Raw genomic sequence first — 18,419 nt, 5'->3', positions numbered from 1 at the left:
TGGCAGATTGTCTTGTGACTCTGCAGGTGAGGGACTGTGGATGGTAGGGAAGGACTCTGACATTTGACTGAGAATGTCGTCAAGGGCAGCACCTGAGGGGCTGGGCCAGAGATGCTCAGGTGGACATTATCTATTTCAATTGTAGTCACTCTCATGATTGGTTGTTTTCCATTTGCAGCGGAAAATCCGTCAGAGCTACTTTGCCTCTGTTTCATATGTGGATACACAGGTTGGCAGCCTTCTGAGTGCCTTGGATGATCTTCAGCTGGCTAACAGCACCATCATTGCATTTACCTCGGATCATGGTAAGCATTTTGAAATGCCTTGGTGAGGTGAGTCGCTCAGACCATCTCCACTTACTTGTCAAATGTACTTTTTAAAATTGTTCTGGGCATAGGCATTTTCTTTTTGTCTATCATTGGAGCTCTGAGTCTAGGATATTGGGATGATTATTTTTTATTTAAGGAATTTATTAATACACAATATTCTCAGGGTCACATCAAATGAAAACACAAGTCTCATCAATTCTCATGTTAATATGATAGTAATACAAAGAGAACAGATACAATGTATTTCATAGATACAATTCTAATAATGATACTTCCTCCTCCCTTCCTTCCTAATCAACTTGTTTATTCTGGGACCTCTATCTCAGATTCTTAAGGGTCGGGTCCTATGGCAACCTTGGTGAACTCAGCAAGAATCCTCCATTTGTATGAGGGAGCTCTTTTAGCCCACATTACTAATCTAGAGGATTAGTTGGAGGACTTCTAGTTTTTCTTGGGAGTATTCAGAGCAATCCTGGCAGAGCCCAGTAAGGCCTTCAGATTTGGCTCCACCCCCTCATTCCTGTTGTCCTCTCTGCCAAGAACTTTGGCTTCTTAATTTTTTTTTATTTCTTATAAGGCTGTTTTCTACTTTTTCCAAAAATGAAACTATCTTTAAAGGAGCATTCTTTTTAATTTGAAAAGTTTTCACTGTGCCTGAGAGTGGAGCATAAAACAGCAGTTCCTCCAGTTTCCCAAAAGCAACGATCTTGTTTATCTTATCTTCACCAACTTTCCCACCCCCAGTACAGTTTTCAAATAAATCCCAGATGGTTCCATTTTCCAACCACTATCCCTAAAATATATTGCCTCATTTCAAGTATAACCATTATGGTTAAACCATAATGTATAACCATTATGGCATTATTATACATAGAGAAAATAATTCTTTTATTTCATCAAGTACAAAATGGAACAATGGTAAGTCATAGCATATGGTCATTAGAAAAAGAAAAAGAATGGAAGCATATAATACAGGACCAGAATGTCTTGCCTTTTTATCCCACCTGTTGGGGGCCAACTACAGTTGACAGATTGGGGCTCCATCTGCCAGCCAGTGGCTGTGCACATATGAAAGGTCCTTAAAAACTTCATGGAAAATGTATATTTTCACAACTTTTGTATGAAATTAAACTTCTCTCTTTTTTTTTGACTTTTATTTAATGAATATAAATTTCCAAAGTACGGCTTATGGATTACAATGGCTTCCCCCCCATAACGTCCCTCCCACCCGCAACTCTCCCCTTTCCCATTCCCTCTCCCCTTCCATTCACATGAGGATTCATTTTCAATTCTCTTTATATACAGACGATCAGTTTAGCATACATTAAGTAAAGATTTCAACAGTTTGCTCCCACACAGAAACATAAAGTGAAAAATAATAGATGATTTTTTAAATTATGATGAAATCAGATCAGACCTATTGTCATGTTTAATCCCAGCGAGAGTCAAGTTGGGAATTGCTAATTTCTTCTTTTTTTTTTTTTAACAGAAGATCAGTTTAGTATACATTAAGTAAAGATTTCAACAGTTTGCACCCCCATAGAAACACAAAGTGAAATATACTGTTTGAGTACTCATTATAGCATTAAGCCTCAATGTACAGCACATTAAGGACAGAGATCCTACATGAGGAGTAAGTGCACAGTGACTCCTGTTGTTGACTTTACAAATTGACACTCCTGTCTATGGCATCAGTAATCTCCCTATGCACCAGTCATGAGTTTCCAAGGCTATGGAAGCCCCTTGAGTTCTCCGACTCTTATCTTGTTTAGACAAGGTCATAGTCAAAGTGGAGGTTCTCTCCTCCCTTCAGAGAAAGGTACCTCCTTCTTTGAAGACCTGTTCTTTCCACTGGGATCTCACGATCTCACGATCTCACTCACAGAGATCTTTCATTTAGTTTTTTTTTTTTTTTTTTTTTTTTTGCCAGAGTGTCTTGGCTTTCCATGCCTGAAATACTCTCATGGGCTTTTCAGCCAGATCGGAATGCCTTTAGGGCTGATTCTGAGGCCAGAGTGCTGTTTAGGACATCTGCCATTCTATGAGTCTGCTGAGTATCTCGCTTCCCATGTTGGATCACTCTCCCCTTTATTTATTCTATTGGTTAGTATTAGCAGGTACTAGGCTTGTTTATGTGCTCCCTTTGACTCTTAGTCCTTTCATTATGATCAATTGTGAACTGAAATTGATCACTTGGACTGGTGAGATGGCATTGGTACATGCCACCTTGATGGGATTAAATTGGAGTACCCTGGTATGTTTCTAACTCTACCATTTGAGGCAAGTCAGCTTGAGCATGTCCCAAATTGTACATCTCTTCCCTCTCTTATCCCCACTCTTATGTTTAACAGGGATCATATTTCAGTTAAATTTCAACACTTAAGAATAACTGTGTATTAATTACAGAATTAAACCAGTCATATTAAGTAGAACAGACAAAAAAACTACTAAGAGGGATAATGTATTAAGTTGTTCATTAACAGTCAGGGCTATGCTGATCAAGTCACCGTTTCTCATAGTGTCCATTTCACTTCAACAGGTTTCCTTTTTGGTGTTCATTCTATTCTTCCACCAACTTTTTGAAGTCCTTTCATGTATACATGGGCATGGATATAATATGTAGCATATCCAGACCTGATTGATTGTGCTATGTGTACTTTTAGGTACCCTGTTTGTTTGTTTTATCCCACTCACAGTGCCATGTACCATTCTTCATGTCGTTTCTCACAGGCCTACCTTTGTCCTTATAAAGTTCTGTAGTATTCAGTATATATGGAGGTGCCATGATTTTTCACATATCCAAAGTGATCTGCCATCCACTTCTGACCCCTCTCTTCAGTGCCCAATTTTGTCATCTGCCTGGGCATGCTCTTTGCTGTAAAGCAGCTACTGTTGATTACAGATGACTAACCTCAAATCACCCCCCTGGTGTGTCCCAGATCACACCCACCTGGGAGCTGGTGAAACATGTGGTTTCTCTGCCTGTGCTCAGGAGCCTGTAGGTCTGGGCATGGGACTGTGCATTTTAACCAGTTTAACTAGCATCTTGTGTGGTTCTGACTACCTCTCTTCTAGCTCATAATTCCTTGGGCTGCCTGTGGTGCCGTGGCCTTAGCCTCTGGACAGCAGCCAGAAACCTTCTAGGCTGCCTGTCAAGGTCCTCAGCCTCTTGTTCCTCATAATCTCAAGACCAATTCTTGGGGCTCTCACAGGTACATACTCTCCTTAGCAAGGCTTTTTTGTGTATTTGCTCCTGACTAAAGCAGCCTAGACTGAAGCCCAACACAAGATTGATGAATGCATTTTTGTAATCAGGTAGATCACAGTGTCCTGTTGAATATTTGCAGTATGCCAGGCTCTTTGTTGTGCCTGGGAGCTTTCTATACCAGGCAGTTAAGTGTGACACTGTGGCCAGTTGAGGCCTATGGGTTCAGAGTTCTCATATTTGGTGATGCCAGAGAAAGCCTGGCTGATGTACCCTCTGGACCTCCATGTGCATCTCAGTCAGATTTCTGGGACTGGACTTCTGAGATCTCATTACCAGAGTCCTTCACTTTCTCAGGCTTCTTGACCTTCAACCTTTGAGGTTCCTGTAAGACAGGGGCAACATAACCTGCAAGCTGGTCCCCTTCACCAGCCCTCCTGATTAAAGGCCACCTCATCTTCCTGGAGGAGAACGGATATGTGTATGGCAGGAAGGGGGGGGCTGATGTGCTTCAGAAACTTCCTATCACACTGGGCTCCTCCAAACTGTCTGAAAATCCCTTTCACTCCATAGACTGACAGGGGGAGGAAGAACTGCCAAAAATATTGAACATCCTTGACAGGCATGATGTCCACCTTAATTATTGAGTGTCAAGAGGTTGCTTTCAAGTTGGGATCTCTTTAGGAGAGAACTGTCAACTCAGAACAGGTTCTTGTCCCATTCTAGCAACAACAGATTCCTTGGAGGCTGGTACTCCATTTGTAGCTCCAGCATCATCTATAGATCAAGCCAGTGAGTATTGGGTTAGACTTGCATGATCTTCTCTTCAGTTATCGGTAGATTGTGGCTATGATGAATAAAATAAAGAAATATTTCAACAATATCTCAGCAGCATTTGATATGTTTAGTTATTTTTGTAATACTAAATATGCAATGTACAACTTCTGTCATGCACATTTTGTCTTAAAAGGGGTGCCTAAACTAAATGATTGAGAATTTCCAACTTGGAATCTTCAAACTACCTTTTGCAAGGAATGTTTTAAGTTATTGTTAAGGGTTGTTTTTAATCAGGCTTAAGGATCTGGAATCAAAAGTCTTATTTTCTTCCATCTTTGGAATGTGTTAAAAACTAAGCAAGATATCCTGGTCATTTCTGAATTTGGACAGTTTTGCCATAAGTAGTTCATGTGTTAGTGATACACATTCAAAAATTAAAAGCTGAGCTACTGGTAAATGAGTCAGGAGATACATAGGCACAGGGCAGTGGTGGCCCTGTTCATAGATTGTGGTCCCCTCCTCGTCAGAAATGAGGTTGTCTTAGCAAGGGAGGCATATCTGTCCTGCAGAGCCCCATATGGACATGTATTACTAGTTGTTTGTAACAAGAAGGTATTCTCATTTAGGAATTTCATTTTTTTCTTTATAAAATTTTATTATTCAGTGTGTATAACATATGACTGATTTTGAATAAAACGGCATCCAGATGAACTCACCCTTTTAGTGGTAATTCTAAAGGTATTAAAATATTTACTTATTTGAAAGGCAGAGTTAGATGGAGAGGGAGAGAGGGAGGGAGGGAAGGAGGGAGAGAGAGAGATCAATCGATTGTTCTTCTGTCTGCTGGTTCACTCCTCAAATGACTGCAACAGCTAGGGCTGGGACAGGCTGAAGCCAGAAGCGCAGAGCTCCATCTCGGTCTGCCATGTGAGTGGCAGAGGCCTAAGCACTTGATCTGTCATCTGATGCCTCTCAGGATGCGTTAGTAGGAAACTCAAAGCAGCACTCTTATATGGGATGTGGGCATCCCAAGCAACAGCTTAACCTGCACCCCGATGCCCGCCCCCTTCCTTTGATTTTTACAGTAGGAAAAACATGTTTAAAATGAACAAGCTGTGATAGGATTATTCATTTCTATCATTCTGTCCTTTTTTGTGAACCAGGTTGGGCTCTAGGTGAACATGGAGAATGGGCCAAATACAGCAACTTTGATGTCACTACCCGTGTGCCCCTGATGTTCTACGTTCCTGGGAGGACGGCTTCACTTCCAGAGGCGGGCAAGAAGCTTTTCCCTTACCGTGACCCTTTTGATTCCATCTCAGAACCAGTGGACCCAGGTATAAAATATGCTGAAGTGATTGCACCTTTAGTTTCTTTGTGACCCACCTTGCCAAACCATAGGCTGGCAGCTTACACAGTCCCCCTTCCTGCCCTGTGTTGGAATTCCTTCTTGACAATTTAGTCAGCACACATTTCTGGAACACCTCGAGTGCTCTGGGTGAGGGAGGAGTGGTATAGTCAAAGCTGACACATATGGCCCCTGTCCATGAAGAGTTTTGGAGTATAGAGGGATGCAGGAGCAGGTGTCGTTGCCAGTGTGGAGAAAGCTGTCATAATGGTGACAACAGCATGCTTCAGAACTTAGAGGAATGAGCTGCCTGCCTAACAATGAGCACGCTTTCGGCAGGAATTCCTTAACCTGCACACTTTGGACAGCCCTTTTCAAAGAGAACATTTTCCATTTTGGCAGCTTGATGGACTGGCACCTCATTCAGCTAGTGTGCCACTAGAACTGTAAAATCTGCTCTGCCCTCCTGAATAGTGAAGGACTAGTTTACTTTGGCTTCCATGTGCCAGTCTTTCAAAGCTTTGAAAATAGCAGAGATGTCCTCTGCCCTATCCGTTCACTAATATCTTCTCTTTTGGCTGAAATCCTCAGCCTTTAAACCATTCTTTACAAGGTACTGTTAGATCTGTGGTTATCTAACATTTGTCTTCCAAAATGCACTACTCTGAGAAAATAGCTCTAGAATGTCTCTTGGATCAGATATGCCTCCTGCCCACGAGAGGCAATCTGTATGGGTTCTTGCAAGCTGTGTCTTTATCTGCTCACTGCATTTCAGAGACACCTGCACATCAGATGACCTTTCTCTTTTCTTGGACTGTTTTTCCCCCCATGAACTCTGCTAAACTTTGTTGCCCCCTTTCTGGATTTCTGCATTTTATCCATCTCTAACATTGAAATCCTCTACTTTATATTGATTTCTATTTAAATTGATCTTGGTTTTGACTGTCATTTCGGCCTTTTTGGAGCTTTCTGAGTTTGCTTCATGATACCCAATTTTATTTTTGACATACTTGATTTTTTTGATATTTTTGACATTTGATTTGAAAGGTTAAGCAGTTTCATGGCAAGATTTTTAAAAAATATTTATTTTATTTATTTGAAAGACAGAGAGAGGTAGAGACACACAGAGAAAGAGAGATCTTCCATCCGATGGTTTGCTCCTCAAATGCCCACAAGGCCAGAGATGAGCTGATCGAAGCCAAGAGCCAGGAGTTTTTTTTTTTTTGGGTCTCTCACATGGGTACAGGGGCCTAAGGACTTGGGACATCCTCCCCTGCTTTCCCAGGCATATTAGCAGGGAGGAACTGGATCAGACATGGAGCAGACAGGACTTGAACCTGCCCCCATATGGGATGCTGCAGGCAGGGGCTTTAACTTGCTGTGCCATAGTGCTGGCTCCTCCTGGCATGATTTTTGACCCTTTGTAATCTGGAATAAATATTCTAAAAGGTTTCAATCTTTTTTGAAACTTTTGTCAGGAGATATTTAACAAGTTATAAATTCATGTAACTCCATGGTCATCCAGTTTATTTCTAAATTTTATCTCTAGCTTATGTATTTCCCAGAACATGAGACTTGCATGTACAACAGTGCATCCCACTTGAACAGTCTGATGTGCCTTAACTTAAACTGCTCTTTCACCTTCAATCTTGTTTTCCACACTGTTTTCCTTCTCAAGAAATGGCAATAGCTGATCATGCCAAAGGAGACATGAACTCATCCCTCATCCCCTGTCTTTATCTTATAATCCATATGCAATGTGCACTCCATCTCCATTTGCAAGCCTGTTACTCTCCATTCAAAATTTCTCCTTAGCATTTATTACCACCTCCACTGTTACCACCTTGGACTAGACTGCCACCATCTCTTCCAAATTGCTACTACAGCTTGGTAAAGGGTGTCCTTGCTTGTGCCCTTGACCCTGAGTTTTTTCTCTATAGAACAGTCCAAGTGACCCTGTTAAAACCCAAGGCAAGTCACACAACAATCATTCATGGAGTCTCCTATGCTCTCATCTCATGCTGAGTAAAAATCCTATGATAGGCAGGCGCTGCGACTCACTAGGCTAATCCTCTGTCTGCTGCGCTGGCACCCCAGATTCTAATCCCGGTCGGGGTGCTGGATTCTGTCCCAGTTGCTCCTGTTCCAGTCCAGCTCTCTGCTGTGGCCCGGGAGTGCAGTGGAGAATGGCCCAAGTCTTTGGGCCCTGCACCCACAGGGGAGACCAGAAGCACCTGGCTTCTGGCTTCAGATCAGCACGGTATGCCGACCGCAGCAACCATTGCGGGGGTGAACCAACGGAAAAGGAAGACTTTTCTCTCTGTCTCTCTCTCTCACTGTCCACTCTGCCTGTCAAACAAACAAACAAACAAACAAAAACCCATGATAGTTGACAAGCCTTATGTGATTCAGTCCCCTGTCATGTCCCTGATCTTTTGACAAACATCCAGGCCAGTTGTGCTATGTAGTACCCTAATACCCCACAGTCTGAGTTTGTCTCATTGTCTGATCATGATTAGATTCAGAGTAGGCATTTTAAATGACTATACTATTTGTTATGCTAAGTTTGATCACTTGGTTAAGCTAGTAGCATCAACCAGATACTAAAATTGTGAAGGTATATTTTTAAACTACTTTTTTCCTTTTATTTGCAATTCAGTTATCCAAATGAAATTGGGGCTCTTTTTGTGTCTCCTTTCTTTTTATGTTTTCTTATTTTTTTCTTCTCTTTCTCTTCACTCTTTCGTTTCTTTTGCTCTTGTGTTCTGTTTCGTTGTTTCTTACTCATCTCTGTTTCTGTCTTTCTCCTTCTTGCTTTCCTTCTACTTTCTCTTTTTAGTTTTCTTTCTCACTTCCCCCTTGACTTAATATTCTTTGTCCTTTCTTATTTTTTCTCCCCTTTGCTTTTTCTCATTCCCTTTTCTTTCTCTTTCCCTTCCTCCCTCCCTCTCTGCCTCCCTCCCTGTCCCTCCCCCCTCTTTCTTTCTTCCTTTCTTTCCTTTCTTTTCTTTCTTTCTTTCTTTCTCTCTTTCTTTCTCTCTCTCTCTCTCTCTCTCTCTCTCTCTTTCTCTCTCTCTCTTCCTCTTTCTCTTCCTCCCTCTCTTCCTCTCTCCCTCCCTCCCTTCCTTCCTTCTCTCCCTCCCTCCCCTCTCTCCCCTCCCCTCCCCTCTCTCTCCTCTCCTCTCCTCTATCCTTTCTCCTCTCCTTTCCTCTTTTAAATCTTCATGATTTATCCTCTCTCATTTTATTTTCATTTTTTTGTCTCCTATCTTCCCTCATGTCTTTCCTCTCTTTCTTGTGTCTTCATATTTTTCTTTCTAAATAAAAATTTTAAAAAGAAAAAATGAAACTGGGCATTATAAAGCAAACTATTAAACATCTAGAAAGGCTAGCATAATAAGGCAAAGCCAAGATCAATTTTAACAGGAATTAATATAAAGTAAAGGATTTAGATAATAAAGATGGTTCAACCACAATCATATGCTACTTCATACCCATTAAAATAGCCACTAATAAGAAAAGACAACAAATGTTAAGACATGGAAAATTGGAATGCTTGTATACTGCTTATAGGAGTGTAAAATGGTAAATTTTCAGTGAAAGCAGTTTGGTAGTTCCTCAAAAAGTACTTCTAGGTGCATATCCCATAGAACTTTAAACAAGTATTCATAAAAAATCTGTACATGAATGTTCACAGCAGTTCTATTCACAGTAGCCAAAAGGTAGAAGTGACACAAAGTATCCATTGACAGATGAATAGATAAACAAAATGTGGTCTATTCATACATTGGAATAGTTTCAGCCTTAAAAGGAAAAGGAATTCTGACACATGCTACAGATGCATGAACCTTGGGGATGTTATGCTAAATGAAACAAGCCAGTCACAGAAGGACAAGTACTGAGTGATGTCACACATATAGATATCTAGAGTACTAAACTTCATAGAGATAGAAAGTAGTAGAGAATGGTGATTTCTAGCTGTAGGAGGAGAGGGAAAGATGAGCTGTTGTTCAATGCAGACAAAGTTTTGGTTGTATAAAATAAAAAACATTTTGGAGATGCATGATGGTGATGGATGTGTGACAATGTGAATGTATTTAATATTATTGGGCTGTGCAGTAAAAATGGTTAAGATGGGAAACTATATATTATGTGTAATTTACGTAAGAAAAAGAAAAGATAGGGGTGGATATTTGGTGCAGCAGTTAAGAAGCTTTTAGAATACCCATATCCCATATCAATACCAATCGAAGCTCCACTTCCAGTCTAACTTCCTGTTGATACACACCCTGGGAGACAATGTTGATGGCTCAAATACAGGTCCATACCATCTGTGTAGGAGACCTAGATTGAACTCCTGGCTTCTGCCTGACCCAGCCCCAGCTATAGTAGGCATCTGGAGAGTAAACCAGTGGATGGTTCTGCCTGTCTCTGTGTCTCGCTCTGTTTCTCTGCCTTTCAAGTAAATGAAAATAAAATTTAAGAAGAAAACTATGAACCAAATTCAGACATCCAGAGAGGAATTATCTGTGGGGTGATGCTGTGAGACTCAGAATTTCATGTTTCTCTACAGGCTTTTCACTCAATAATAGTAGCTTTAATTGATGATCCCTGCCTGAATCGATTATTATACTGGTTCCTAAATTCAAGTGGATCCTAAAAGTGCCAAGAGGTTGAGGGCACCTTAATTTTCCATTTTGCTATTGACTGGATAAGTAACAATTCGATGGAGAAATGCTGAGATGTGGGTATTCCTAGATTTCTTTTGCTAAAGATAATTGTTATAAACAAAAGAAGACACATGGAGCCGAGACAGTTCCCTTTCCTCATCCTGCCTGGTTGTGGCAAGCTTCCGTAATGTTAACAGATTTTGCTGTATCACTTTCTGTTTTAGGCAGGCAAACCATGGACCTCGTGGAACTTGTGTCTCTCTTCCCCACACTCACTGGACTTGCAGGCCTACAAGTCCCACCTCGCTGCCCCATTCCTTCATTTCATGTTGAGCTGTGCAGAGAAGGCAAGAACCTTCTGAAGCATTTTCAGTCCCATCACTTGGAAGAGGATCTGTACCTCCCTGCTAATCCCCGTGAATCAGTTGCCTATAGCCAATACCCCCGGCCTGCAGACTTCCCTCAGTGGAATTCTGACAAGCCAACTTTAAGAGATATAAAGATCATGGGGTACTCCATACGTACCATAGACTATAGGTATACTGTATGGGTTGGCTTTACTCCTGATGAATTTCTTGCTAACTTTTCTGACATCCATGCAGGTGAACTGTATTTTGTGGATTCTGATCCACTGCAGGATCACAATATGTATAATGATTCTCATGGTGAAGAATTTCTGCTGTCATTAATGCCTTGACTTTTATAAAACAACTACAGAAGTCAAATATAATATGTTCCCTTCCAGTTGGTGAGACTAATTAGAGCGGGTTACACTGTGATTACCCATGGTATTGGAAGCAACCTGAGGGGCATAAGTAATCAAAACATGCATCAACAATTTGGCCTAAAAATTAATTTTTGTTAAAAATTTTTAATTTAAATTAATTAGTAGTTGGACTGGGGCTGGAATGAACCTTTTTTTTTCTTTTCTTAAACCTGTCATAGCTTACTTCATGAATGATTAAGTACAAAGTGAACAAACTAAAATTGTGTCATACCTTTCATTATCAAGACTGTAATAACTATATTCAAGAAATATTTTAAACATTTGTGTTACTTAGTGTATTTCAAAAAGTAACCGTGTATCAGATTAGGTTCTACCCTAAGTTCCTGTTTATTTTGCTTATAAATTAATATACTCTGTGTAGCCTAATATATCCAAAATATATCATCATATCCATATTCCTTTTTTCAAATATGAGGTTAATGATAATAATAGAAGCCCATGACTTAAAATGTGTTTTAATTTTTGTTTCTGAGGCTCCAAGATTTTAGATTCCAAAGACAAAATATGCATGAAGTGATTGGCATGTAATTTCTACATTAAATAATAAATAATGCTCAGTAAACTAGAGGCATGAGATGGGTGTGAAATTCAGTTAAAATTTTTTAGATACCTTTTGGCCCAAATAATTTGTTAGCAAAGTGAACTCAATGACCACTTAAAAATATACACTGTTATTCATGGTGAAGAGCATTTCAAGTGTAATTATATCTATAGATTTAATCATTCAAAATCATATTAGTGTTCTTTGGGATAGTTGGTTACATACATTCATTTATCAAGGAGGCAGAAAATATTCTACTTTTAATTGCTTATTAAATAAAACACCAGTTTTACTAAATTCTAAATTGAGAATTGTGAAAACTTTTAATTAGTATAATTGACATTTCAATCCTACAGAATGTAGTCCTATATTCTTCAAATACGAAAGTAGCCAGAAATGCAGGAGGCAGTAATAAGGTTAGTCTATATCATCTTAAAAGGGATGGAATATTTACAACTCATGACATGTTAAAGCTGTTCCATTGTCAGTAGTTACCAAAAGAGTCAATAGCTATCTGAACAAATGTCTAATTTAGTCAGGCCTGTATTGAAATAAGTAGTTGTTAAACAAACACCTCAAGGTAAATGTTTGTGAAACAAGATACAATAAATTTGATTAAGTTTCTGCAATATATTGTTGTAACCCAAAAAGACAAGGTGTTATATTAAAATCAGTAAAACTTTTAGACAGTTTCTTAAACAAATTAGCCTCTAATAGCAGTATATATGCAATGATCTCAGAAGTTACTGGCCACATTTTTTGCTTGACTGAAGGCCCTGTTCATTTCTCATGATCCTGAAGCTGTCTCTTTTCTGAAAGCCTCAACATTTGTAGACAGTTTCCCTCAACCTTTTTCTTTCTCATTCTTCATCATCTATATTGCTCTTGTCTTCTCTGCTATGATTTAACAATACAACCTAAGTATTCCTCCTGACACATTTTCAGTGTATTTAGCTTTATCTCTTACTCCCTATTACTTAGGATGATAAGTTTTCACACAAATTTGTATGTCACATCCATTCATTTGCTTTTTCCTAGTTGGCTACGATACACATACTTCATCATTTTTTACTTTATTTTTTAAGCACAGTTTTAGTATCAGAAACCTCCAAATTCTGCTCTTGATGAAGTCATAAGCCGAGCTGTGTCAGAAGAGAGTAAGGCAGGCACCTATGATGTGCAGCTGCCAGGTTAGCAGCGAGTCTGTGATGCTTGTTGGCCAGCTGTGAGTTCTTATTCCCTTGTGTGACCAAAGCTACATTCAGGTCTCAGTCTCCGTGGGCTGCTTCTATAGATCTGTCTCTACTGGAAGCACTTTTGTCTCATGTGTTTTACCATGAGAGTATAGTTTTGGAATGCTTAGCTCTCTTTAGGTTTTAGTTTTTCTTGGCCTTCCTTTACATATTTCTTCTTCTAGTATCAAAGGCTATATTTCCACTTCAATGGCATGTTCTAAATCATCTTACAGGTTACAGTTGCTTTTTGTGTTTTTTATACTGAACACAATTTAGAGCCATTTTTGTGTTCTTTTGCATATTTCTAACACATATTAGGATGAGCAACCACTTTCAGGCTTTCAGATATCAAAATGAATGAAATTCCTTCTCTTTTCTGGAGAAAACACATGTTTGTCATTTCATATAACTTTTCCCTAATACCACTGAACTGGGTGTATTTTATTAGTGACACTCCAGTCACTGTGTGGAGACATTTCCAGTTCCTCTGAGCAGGGGTTCTTTTATCTAATTTAGTTGAAGCCAGAGCTGTGATCCCACACATTCTGTGTAATTCTAGTTCAAGTGGTTCATGAACAAGAGAGCACATCAGAAGCACCTGAAGGGCTTGTTGCACCCCTTTGGGCTGGGCCCTGCAGACAGAGGTTCTGATTCAACATGTAGGGTACAACCTACTCTCAAGCTGCAAAATGATGCTGCTACTCTAAAAACCACACTTTGACAATCAGTGCTCTAGGTCTGTGTTTGTCCACTTGGTAGCTGCCAGGAACATGTGGCTATTTAAATTATATGAAGTAAGATTTAAGAAGAATCTATATCATCTCATGTTTTGAGTGCTAAGCAACCACAAATCTAGGACATTTCTATCATGATAGAAAGCTTGATTGAACAGAGCTGCCCCAGATTGTCTCCAGAGTTGACCTGGATGCACTAGCAGTTCCTCCTGTGAGCTGTTTTCCTATCCTGCATTTACCCACAAAGACTTGTCCAGAAGTGAGCTAAGTGTGTTTGATTTAGGCATAGAGTACGGAGTTCACTAAGGCAGTCAGCCTCTTTCTCTACTCCCATCATCATTGCCTCAGTCCTTCTCCCATCCTTCCTAAGTAGTTCTCCTTCCCCTCCTTGTTCCTCCCCTGCTCCTAAAGGAATCCATGTGTCTTCCTAAAGTCCTCTTTGATCCTTCCCTTTAAAAACACCGTCAGTGCCTACTATGGGTCTAGATAGACCTCCGCTGAGCAGTCAGAGTCTTCCCTGGCTCCACAATGCCCCTTTCCTTGGCTGACCAGTTTGCCTGCTGGTCCCTAACTCTCCCTAGCCAATCCGTGCCTCCCTGCCCACTTCTAGGTTTTACCGCCCCCCTCTTCCCTCATCCATTCATAACCATCTTCACAACCAGCTCCCATACCACTCTGCCAAGAGGCTGAGGCTCTTGTGACACTTGACTGTATTGTGGGATGAAATGAATGTTACTAAAGAATCTGTGTTTACCTTCTTGAAAAATGATATTTTTTTCTGATTATCAATTGATGTGTTAATTATAGAGAAACTGGAAAACAGAAATGTAGTAAAAGGAGAGAAAATGCATGAATGTTTTATCCTGAGATAGTCACTAATATCTTGTCCTTTTGGGGGGAATGAATTTTTTTATGCTGTGATCTTACTATGTTCTGTATCATGTAATTTGTGTTCTTTTTCACAGTATTATGTGTGGTTATTACAGACTTTTGTGAAGATACTTTATATTGCTGGTAATACTATATAGTTTTATTGAAATTTATGTAACCTTTCAATTGTTGGAAATTTAGGTTATTCCCAGATTATCAGTATTATAAATAATGATGTGATGTCAATTTTGTGAATAAAAGTTTTGTATGTATTTGAAATTATGCCCTTAGGATACTCTCTCAGTGCCAAGTTTGTCGAAAAGATCTTCATTTTGTTCCTTTCCTAGCTCTGTTGCTACCTTAGGGTAGTAAAGCTAAAAAATAAAGTAAAAGCATACAAATAAAACCATAAACAAAATAACCCTGTAGTAATAGGTGAAATTGGTAACCTGTTTTAACTTCTAATTCTTTTTTAGTGACCTTGATCATTGTTCCTTCTGTATGATTTTTGGGCATTCATATTTCCAACTGTATGAATTTGCCTTTAAATTTTGTTAATGGTTTTTTACTTTTTAAAGTAATCAAACAAATTGATCTTTCTTGGTGTGATTTTTTCCCCTCTCTTTTCCTGTTAAACATGAAGATCCTATGATCTGGAGATTGAATAAATATTTGTTTTCCTTTGCATTTTTTCATGGTTTGCTTTTACACTTATGCTATCTTTCCATCGCATTATAAGAGGAATATATGTTCATCGTGTAGAATCTGGAAATGTGAAAAAATTGTAAGGATGAGAAGAAGTGTACCCTTCAGAATATAGCCACTGTTGACATATATGTATTTCCATTTCCTGCACACACATATATATATGCACAAATATATACACTTTTACCATTATGTAGCTGAAATCTACCACATTCAACCTCTACCTTGCTTTTTTGATCTAATAATGTCAGCATGGCTTTTCATGTCATTGACAATTCTTAGTTAACAGTTGTAATGACACACCACCCTTCTTTCATTAATATTTTTCACTTAAATTCTTAATTTTTCCTATGCATTTTAAATAATTATGGTAAAACATAAAATTTACCATCTTAGCCATTTTTAATTGGAAAGTTTGGTGGCATTAGGGCATTCATATTGTTGTGCTGCTATCACTACCATCCATTCACAAAACTCTTCTCATCATGCAGAACTGACATTCTATCCCCTGTAAGCACTAACTCCCCACCCTCTCCCTTCTGTTCCCTGCCATCTTGTTTCTCTGAATTTCACTACTCGAGGAACCTCATTTAAGTGGAATCATAAAGTATTTGTCCCTTTGTGACTGGATTATTGCACCGAGTGTAATGTCTTCAAAGTTTATCCATGTTATAGCTTGTGTCAAATTTCCTTCCCTTTAAGATTGCATAGTATCCCACCATACACACACACATACACACACACACAATGTTTAGTTTGTCCAGTCATCCACTGGCAGACACTTGAATTGTTTTCACTTTTGGGCTGTTCCAAGTAATGGTGCTATATCCAGTCCCTGTTCTTAATTCCTTTGGGTAAATATGCAGCCTGAGAGAATCACATAAAATGTTGAGGTGTGTGCTTGGAGGAGAGCAAGGTGACTCTAGAGCAGCCTCATCCTGGCTACAAACAGAAAGATTTCTCTGGATGTGGCAAGGGGCTGACTCTTCACCCTCTCTGCCTGAACTTACTGCTGTCTGTTAGGTTCTCAAGCTGTCCCATGTGTCACTTTGTGAAGGATTTAAAGTATAAATTCCCAAATAGGGGCTTAGTCCCTTTTCTTGCCCCAAAGACCCCCTGCAGGTTTTAGCTCTGTAGAGAAGTATCTTGAATCCAGAACTGGGATGTGGGATTAAAGTAGAACTCAGGTTCTCCTTTTGGCTTCAGCCCGCAATATCCTTTGGCCTTGGGTATAACCCATTGTTGTTAAATCTGTTAGGTGAACCCCTTCATGCCACACTATTCTTGGTGTTCCCTTGGTTCTTCCAGGTAATTTCTCTCTTCCACACAAGTGGACTTGAAGTAGAGTGGGCTGTCACTAAATAGATGCCTTCAGGTCGTTACCGGTCATGGAGAGGAGGGCAGTTGCCGGAGCGAGTCTCGTGGGTTCTTTTCCTCAGCTCAGTGTGGAAATAAAAGCTGGGAAACAATTTACAAAGAGGCAGAAACTTTTATTTGATTGGCAAGCAATAGAGAAAGCATCTGCTCTGAGAGGAGACCAGGTGGAATACACGAACATGACATTGGCTTTGAGGAAGTGTCCTGGCTTTTTAAGGCATTACTGTCTGTTCACTGGGTCATCTTATTGGGGGTGCCCATTGGACACGGGGTTTCACATATGTATGTTGATTGGCTTGGGGCTAATGGAGATAGGGTCTCCTGGGAGCTGTCTCCTTAGGGGCTCAGACCCCCCTCCTCTGCTAGCTCTGGGTGAAAGATTGCAGCCACCCTGAAGGTGTAATTTAAGGCCACAAGATCACACAAGATAGCCTGGATCTCCTGGAACCAGTCTGACTCTCCCCAGAGGCTCAGCCCCTTCCTCTGCCACCTCTGAGTGAAAGATTGTACCCACCCTGAAGATGTGATTTAAGGGTTCAAGGTCACACATGCAGTGCAAGAAATCTATCAGTGGGGGAGATGCCAGTTGGTCTGGAGACAGGCTTTCTAGCCACAGCTGACAGCCTGCTTGTAAAGGACATTCTACCTACATCTGAAGGGGCTCACAGACTCCCAGCTGCACTGGCTGGCCTCACAGGTCATCCATTATGTAGGCATTATGGGTAAGAGCCCTCACTGCTCTTGGGTCTTGCCTTTCCCCACACTACTGAGAGTTCCTGCTGCTGTGCCTGTGCATTTGCTCACCTGATGGGGTAGATTCTGCTGTTTGCTTGAGTGTCTGATGGGATGGGAGTCCACCAACAGGAGTTTTCTTTGGGATCCAAGTTTGCCGGTGGTTACTCCATGTTCTGCCTGACATCCCTATCATCCATGATGTAAATCACAAAGTGATTTCCTTGTTTGATTCTGATTCTAGGTGAGGTTCTAGTCTTTTGATGGGGAAGAGTCCAGGTGGAGAAAACAAATGTGGCTGAAGTTGGATCTGGCTCCTGAGGAGGTATAGGGGAGACAATTTCCACTTGTACGCACAAAGCAATGTGGCAGGGTCAAGGTAGGAGGAGCCCCACCGCCAACGAAGAACAAAGGATTGACGTCTAGCAGTGTAATTGTATTCTGCATGTACTGGAGGCATGACCGAGGATGTGGAAAAGAGAGGAGCAAAGGCCAGGGGCTAACAGCATTTCTTTCTTCTCTATAAAAGTCAGGGATCTGATTTATGTGTGGGCAAGAGAGTTTGGAGCAGGACTGAATCTGGCATTTACAAAACTCCTGCCTAATTTATTGTCATTTCCAGTGTGTTTCCACGAGAACCTTTTACAGGTGATTTATATTCAAAACTCATTATTTACTTAACAGGTTTTATGAATTCATCTCTTCCACACTATTGAAAAACACTCTTGTGTTTGTGTTAAGTGCAGCATGAGTTATTATATGAATAAATTATATTAAATTTGCCATTATCATTGTGGGTGAAATTTTTGCTATTGTTTGCATACTGCTTGATACTTTCTTAAAATAAATAAAGGCATTTAACATATCTTGATACTATGGTATAGGTTTTCCCTCTTTATATGTCCAAACTATTCCTCCTGGCATGAGGATTGCAAAGGTGGTGTGGATTTTACAAAGGAGTTGTTTTCTTGAGGCTAGGTGGTGAAGGTCTAATGTGGAAGTGCATTTCTGGGCAGTGATGTGGTTCTCTCTTGCGCCTGCAATTACAGTACCTTCTCCAGAGGGAAGTAGGAAGTGGCATCACCAATCAGATGGGCTTCTGCTTGGAG

General features: G+C 40.2%; 1 protein-coding gene across 2 annotated transcripts in view; it reads left to right on the top strand.

Annotated features, from left to right (window-relative positions):
* IDS (iduronate 2-sulfatase) overlaps positions 1 to 18,181 on the top strand; it is a 32,419-nt gene extending 14,238 nt beyond the window's left edge. Inside the window, exons 7-9 of one of the 2 annotated variants that reach the window (XM_008273462.4) lie at positions 179 to 305; positions 5,475 to 5,648; positions 17,555 to 18,181. In XM_008273462.4, coding sequence (XP_008271684.1) covers positions 179 to 305; positions 5,475 to 5,648; positions 17,555 to 17,574 — 321 coding nt within the window. In that variant the 3' untranslated portion in view covers positions 17,575 to 18,181. Of the gene's footprint in view, positions 1 to 178; positions 306 to 5,474; positions 5,649 to 10,553; positions 15,184 to 17,554 lie in introns of those variants that run through there. The other variant, XM_002720538.5, reaches the window with a different exon arrangement.
* Positions 18,182 to 18,419: the final 238 nt, after the last annotated feature.

The sequence above is a fragment of the Oryctolagus cuniculus genome, chromosome X, assembly GCF_964237555.1.
Source record: "Oryctolagus cuniculus chromosome X, mOryCun1.1, whole genome shotgun sequence".
Taxonomy (NCBI): Eukaryota; Metazoa; Chordata; class Mammalia; order Lagomorpha; family Leporidae; genus Oryctolagus; species Oryctolagus cuniculus.
This window is presented reverse-complemented; position numbering and strand designations above follow the sequence as displayed.